This window comes from Montipora foliosa, chromosome 13 (assembly GCF_036669935.1).
Source record: "Montipora foliosa isolate CH-2021 chromosome 13, ASM3666993v2, whole genome shotgun sequence".
In the NCBI taxonomy this organism is placed as follows: domain Eukaryota; kingdom Metazoa; phylum Cnidaria; class Anthozoa; order Scleractinia; family Acroporidae; genus Montipora; species Montipora foliosa.
In genome coordinates this window covers 21,548,391-21,555,637 of record NC_090881.1, presented here as the reverse complement: position 1 = coordinate 21,555,637, position 7,247 = coordinate 21,548,391, and the positions used below count along the sequence as shown (strand labels likewise).

The 7,247-nt window shown below is 39.5% G+C and overlaps 1 protein-coding gene across 1 annotated transcript in view; it reads left to right on the top strand.

Moving 5' to 3' along the window:
- Nucleotides 1–2,082: 2,082 nt before the first annotated feature.
- LOC137983977 (cholesterol oxidase-like) overlaps nucleotides 2,083–7,247 on the top strand; it is a 14,521-nt gene continuing 9,356 nt past the window's right edge. Inside the window, exons 1-2 of the mRNA XM_068831134.1 lie at nucleotides 2,083–2,215; nucleotides 6,979–7,222. Of these exons, the coding sequence (XP_068687235.1) occupies nucleotides 2,198–2,215; nucleotides 6,979–7,222 (262 nt within the window). The 5' untranslated portion in view covers nucleotides 2,083–2,197. The remainder of the gene's footprint in view (nucleotides 2,216–6,978; nucleotides 7,223–7,247) is intronic.

Sequence of the window (7,247 nt, the reverse complement as noted above, 5' to 3'; positions counted from 1 at the left end):
GCTATCGGCGCACTTGACGCCTTTTTGTTGTTACAATGATCAAAGCAGTGACGTCTCTAATTTTATGAGCAGCTGCAAAGGCAATTTAAAAAAGTCCATGTGGACTTGATCTCTATGAAGTTTCGGATCACTAGATTTTCAGCAACGAAATCCGAACAGATGAAAACTTTTTAGGGGATAAAAATATGCCCATATCTATCATCTAAATTCATGATCCGTAAAAGGCTGAAAAGGGTCAATGATTCAAGATCAATTGGATCACGTTGCTTCAAGGGAACCGATGAATACACTCTGGGAAAATGATTCTTCGATTCCTTTGATGCACTGTGATCCACTTGGATCAGTGATCCTTTTTTCGGATCATCCCAAAAAAACCCACCCTTCTTTTGCAAATCAAAAAGAAGCTTCAGCAAGGTCCACTCCCCAACACTAAGGACTAAAAGCGACGCCATTTAATAACACTCCATCTTGTTGCAACATGATTGCACGATTCACGGAAGAAGGTCAAGCAAGCATAAGTTTCGTCAATGTTAACTTTCATGCTTGCAATTTTAAGAAGGAGACATAGAAACTGCACAAAAAAATCGTTCAAAACCGAAAACCATACATACGCTAAACTATCAAAACCAATTTCTCAAAACCATAATCGGTTTAACTCATTTGCATTTCTTAAAACTGCGCCACGAAGGTAATTCGAGAAATGGGAGTAACGTCGTAGAATGTGCACGCGTCTCAGGATACCGAAGCTCAAACGTACACCGAAACGGGAAACCGAAAACCGCATCGGATACCAATTCCGAAAAACCGCTGTATGTCAAGTTGTTCCTAAACCTTAAAATACTAATCCATAAATCGGCCAAAACAACTTGAGGACACTTGTAGCTCTGAATTAATCATCCAAGAAGGTTTTTTAATTTGCAACTCTATTCGTTTTACTTGACTGACCAACTGATAGTTTGCTCAAAGACCTTTGGGGCCAGCTACTTAGAGTCAGTTCTTTTATTTCCAAATGGAAACATCAGGGCCCAGTTGAATATATGGAAATGACACATTTGGTTTTCTTTATTTGTCACCTTTAATAAACTAGACTCCCCACAGACGATTTCAAGTGGAGCGTCTCAATGATGCTTGATGCGTGTTGAGCTGATGGTTTGAATGCTTCTTTGCTAAAAAAAAAAGCTGTTCCTGTGATAGCTCTCAAAACTTATCAACATTTTTATCGCCAGTGACACTTTTTTAACATTATGGAAAGAAGCTTAATTAAGTGAACCAGAAAAATAGAGAAGTGAAAAGGTCGGTCAAAGACATCTCAGTTTTCGGGGTCTTCTTTCTCACAGTCCTAACCTCTGGGTCAAGTTGTTCCCAAACCTAAAACTACTAATCCATAAATCGGCCAATATAACTTGAGGACACTTGTAGCTCTGAATTAATCATCCAAGAAGGCTTTTTAATTTGCGACTCTATTCGTTTTACTTGACTGATCAACTGATAGTTTGCTCAAAGACCTTGGGGACCAGCTACTTAGAGTCAGTTCTTTTATTATCAGGGCCCAGTTGACTATATGCAAACGACACATTTGGTTTTCTTTATTTGTCACTTTTAATAAATTAGACTCCCCACAGACGATTTCAAGTGGAGCGTATCAATGTTGCTTGATGCTTTTTAAGTCGTCTCAGAGCTCCAACTTTGGCATAAACTTGCTTTAAAACAGTTGATAGGTGGTCTTTAAAGGCTAGAATAAACATAGAAAAGCACAAAGACATAATTAAGAAGATAATACCAGGATATTAATTTTGAGTAAGATAAAATCGATATAATGATTGTTTGAAAAGTTGCTTATTTGGCTTTTATCTGATTGTTCCAATTTGTTTGTGTGAAAATGTACACGATTTGGCCAAATTAAAAGTAAATATGAGTATCCATAATTTAAAAAGTCGTTGAGTTGATATGCACTTGACAGCGAACCCACTCAATTTCCGGCACAGTCAATCAAAGGTCAATTAATTTGATTTTCTTGCTCCTGATTGGTTGGAAATTGAAAGAGTGTCTTTTAGCCAATCACCTATTCGACGAAGAAATACAATCCAAAATAGCTTTACAAAAAGCATCACCTCGATCTTTAGTTTTAGAATCTCTGCATCTCTGGTTCGTACCCAATTCTTTAATCAGAAATTGAGGTTGTGTGAGGTTAACTGCAATGACTACCACTACTGCGGTAGGTCAAATTGAACTTTTGCCATATTGGCTTTATTTGATTTATAATTAGTCTATTATCTTAACCGTAATACCCTTGAATGGGAAAGGAATACTCGCATCGATTTCTCGGGCAAACCCCACGGGCGAATACTCGTATCCAAGAGGTACAACACAATAGGTTATGGAGATAAAAAAATGGCTTGATCAATCACTACTTTGGAAGATGGCAAAAACTTCAGTTTTTACGCTTTTGAGTTGCGCTAAGAGGCGTCGAAGCTATCGGCGCACTTGACGCCTTTTTGTTGTTACAATGATCAAAGCAGTGACGTCTCTAATTTTATGAGCAGCTGCAAAGGCGATTGAAAAAAGTCCATGTGGACTTGGCGGGGCCGAAAGCCATTGCTGTTCGGTTGCTCAATGCAATGCTCTACCAAGCCGGCTGAAAAGGGTCAATGATTCAAGATCAATTGGATCACGGTGCTTCAAAGGAACCGATGAATACACTCTGGGAAAATGTTTTTTCGAGTCCTTTGATGCACTGTGATCCACCTGGATCAGTGATCCTTTTTTCGGATCATCCTAAAAAAACGCACCCTTCTTTTGCAAATCAAAAGAAGCTTCAGAAAGGTCCACTCCTCAACACTAAGAACTAAAAGCGACTCCATTTAATAACACTCCATCTTGTTGCAACATGATTACACGATTCACGGAAGAAGTTCAGGCATAAGTTTCGTCAATGTTAACTTTCATGCTTGCAATTTTAAGAAGGGGGCATAGAAACTGCACAAAAAATCGTTCAAAACCGAAAACCATACATACGCTAAACTATCAAAACCAATTTCTAAAAACCATAATCGGTTTAGAGTCTAACTCATTTGCATTTCTTAAATCTGCGTCACGAAGGTAATTCGAGAAATGGGAGTAACGTCGTAGAATGTGCACGCTGCTCAGGATACCGAAGCTCAAACGTACACCGAAAAGGTAAACCGAAAACCGCATCGGATACCAATTCCGAAAAACCGCTGTATGTCAAGTTGTTCCTAAACCTTAAAATACTAATCCATAAATCGGCCAAAACAACTTGAGGACACTTGTAGCTCTGAATTAATCATCCAAGAAGGTTTTTTAATTTGCAACTCTATTCGTTTTACTTGACTGACCAACTGATAGTTTGCTCAAAGACCTTTGGGGCCAGCTACTTAGAGTCAGTTCTTTTATTTCCAAATGGAAACATCAGGGCCCAGTTGAATATATGGAAATGACACATTTGGTTTTCTTTATTTGTCACCTTTAATAAACTAGACTCCCCACAGACGATTTCAAGTGGAGCGTCTCAATGATGCTTGATGCGTGTTGAGCTGATGGTTTGAATGCTTCTTTGCTAAAAAAAAAAGCTGTTCCTGTGATAGCTCTCAAAACTTATCAACATTTTTATCGCCAGTGACACTTTTTTAACATTATGGAAAGAAGCTTAATTAAGTGAACCAGAAAAATAGAGAAGTGAAAAGGTCGGTCAAAGACATCTCAGTTTTCGGGGTCTTCTTTCTCACAGTCCTAACCTCTGGGTCAAGTTGTTCCCAAACCTAAAACTACTAATCCATAAATCGGCCAATATAACTTGAGGACACTTGTAGCTCTGAATTAATCATCCAAGAAGGCTTTTTAATTTGCGACTCTATTCGTTTTACTTGACTGATCAACTGATAGTTTACTCAAAGACCTTGGGGACCAGCTACTTAGAGTCAGTTCTTTTATTATCAGGGCCCAGTTGACTATATGCAAACGACACATTTGGTTTTCTTTATTTGTCACTTTTAATAAATTAGACTCACCACAGACGATTTCAAGTGGAGCGTATCAATGTTGCTTGATGCATGTTGAGCTGATGGCAATGAGTGCCTATTTGCCAAAAAAAAGCTGCTCCTGTGATAGCTTCATCGATCTCTAAACTTATCAGCATTTTTATCGCCAGTGACACTTTTTTAACATTATGGAAAGAAGCTTAAGTGAAGCAGTTTAATTCATTTTGCCAACAAGTTGATGATTGGATGCTCTTAAAAATAACCGAGAAAATTATCTGGAGAAATGTTTTGAACCAAAAAAAGACCCGGATTTTAAAGCGCTTACTGGTCTTCGAACGACTGAGTCCTGTAGAAAATCTATTGCACAGTAAGGGCTTGTTTACATGGAGATGGGGTGACCCTTCTATTGTATTTTCCGGTTTGGTTTACATGATAAGTAGGGTCACCCTATCTGCTTTTTGCCATGTAAACAGTTGAGGTAGGGTCACCTTTTGTGGGATCGGATTACTGTCAGATTGCAGCGAAAGTATGTAAACAGGCACTAAAACAAAATGTTCTATTAACTTGCCCGACGCCATTCTCGTCTCCAGAGCCTTGGATCGAGACAAGGCTCTGGGAAACTCTATTAAGGAGAACATGCACCGTATGGTTCTTGTAGCCAAAAACTGGCTAACAGAACCTTATGGCGCCAGCTCACTCCTCGTGCTAACATGAATGCACCAATTAGGGAAGCTTTTGATTGTTCTTCACGAAAACCAATGAGAAGACAGTTTGTTTCAGTGTTCCCCAGAGCTCTTCTCTTGAATGAGGGAGAGAAGAGCTCAGGGGTCGAAATTGACCCGACGCAGTCTAGCGTATGTCTTCTCAAATTACAAGCACTTGGAAAGAACCACATGATATCACTAGCCTTCACAACCTTTCCTCTATACGCAACCCTTATGTTCAAATATGAAAAAAATATTTATCTATCGCACGAACCATCCATCCTTCCTCCTCAACTGCTACCTGTACGCCTACAAACATATCGAACTCACCCTCCATGCTACAATGCCAAACTCAAAATGGAGACTTAAGGTCTTGAGAAAATGTTGTTGATTGGTAAACCAATTGAAGAAAAGTTCAGCTTAATCCAGCTTTGAACAACTGTGCCGTGGCCTGAACGTGTTTGCTTCTTTACCAACATATCTGAAAATATTTCGCAAATTCACGCTGTATTTATAAAAAAACTCAAAATGTGAATGACTTGTCAACTGATTTAGTTAATGACCACTTAAGCAATGATAGACTCTTTTTAAAATTACGATCCCAGAGCGTTTCGAATGATTATACACCGATTCTTTGCCAAGATGGCTACATCGTTACGATGATTGTTTAAAAAACGAGCAGCAGTGTTTTATCCGGTTTAACAACAGTAACCCTTTTAAAATCGATCGATTCTAGGCAAGGGGATCACGTGTCTCTGCGCATGGTATTTTGAACTAAGTAGTACGTTTGAAACAAGGCAGTTCCTTCGTGTTTACGCTGAAAATTAGAATATTGTGATCAAAATAATACACAGAAAAACTTCTTCATTCTTATTGGCTAAGAGGAAACAGTCTTCAAGTAACACAATGCAGAAAAGTGGTCATTCAGAGCCAAAAAAAGAGTAACGAACTTAGCAGTCAAAAAACAACAAACAAACGTGATACTAGCCTGCTTAGCTGGCGGTATTTTTGGCGGGAGAGGCATAAGCCGCGTGGAGAATGGGCTCCTCCCCATTCCCCGCTGGTTAATTTTTCCTCTCCGCAGGCTAATGTGATACGGGTACTTTGCTTAGTTACGATAACTGAGCTTTCTCTAACGTTTTTTATATACATTATAGTAATAATTAAACATGTGATTCTTTAAAAGTATAATTCGGAAGCACTTGTAAACTAACAACCCGCACTCGCCCTACGTGCCAACCTTGTTCCCAGGGTCTCTCTTCTCTGTTTCCATTGACCTCAACGACAACTTGTTTCCATATCTCAAAGTGCCCTTGGACGTGAGGGGCTTGGAACAACAAAACTGAAACAACCCAAACCCATACAAGAATACTAACCTTAGGCCTAAACATTATCTAAAGCATATTGTTTAGGCCTAAGGTTAGCATTTTTGTAGAGGTTTAGGCTGTTTCAACCACTGTACCCTTCACCCCTTACTGCCACCCCAGCCGGGCCCCTCGCGTCCAAGGGCACTTTGAGATATGGAAACAAGTCTTTACCCAACGACAAAGAAGGCAGGGGAGAGACACCGTTGGAACGAGGTTGCCTACGTGCTTGTGCAATTTTGTTGCCACGATAGGGGTCGGACGTTTCTCTTGAGGTATGATTTTCACTGACCTCTGAAAATTGGGCTTTCTGGGAGTCGGCGTACTGTTTCTGACTTGTGGCAGATATTCGAGTGTTCAGCTGTTCGCACCTTACGTTTTTACATTGAAACTAAACAAAATTTTGATTAAGAATTCTCTACTGGCTCAACGTTCCATCAAGAATAATCACGAAAGTTAACTCAACGACGTGAAGATTGTCGACCGCTGTTCCCAGTGGTCACGAAAATGTAATATTTTTAGACTGATTGTGGCATTAAATTCCCCAACCCACCGTCAACAACTATCACTTGCACATTACTGACATCTACAAGTTCATAGCTAATCCCTTTGTCACGTCACTTAGAAGCAACTCATATTGATATCATTTATTCCTGAAGGTTGCAGTATTCGAACCAAAACATCCATTTTTAAAAAAGGTTTTCGTCAGTGACAACAAATTTTTCATCACGTTTTTTACAGTGTTGATTTGTCTGCTTTGCCACAAAAAAAGAAAATATACTCAAAATTGGCATAAGCGTACAGTTTTGAGATGAATTTTTTGCTCATGTGCTATCTTCAGTTTTAGTTCTTATTTTTCTTGGAATTGATTGGTAAATAATTACTTGTCTTTATCTCTTGATTTTCTTACAGCCAGCTTGGGCAAAGTTTCCAATTCTAGCAACGCCAAACACATCAGTCAAGTCTAAATATGACGTAGTGGTCGTGGGATCTGGGTACGGTGGCTCTATTGCAGCAAGCCGCTGTGCAAGGGCGGGTCAGTCCGTGTGTGTATTAGAAAGAGGCAAGGAATGGCGACCTGGCGACTTTTCCGAGGAGTTCGCCAAAGTTGCAAAAGAAACCCAAGTGACGGTTGGTGGACTTATAGATCAAGTTGGTAAGCAGAGTTAAGAGATAAAGTG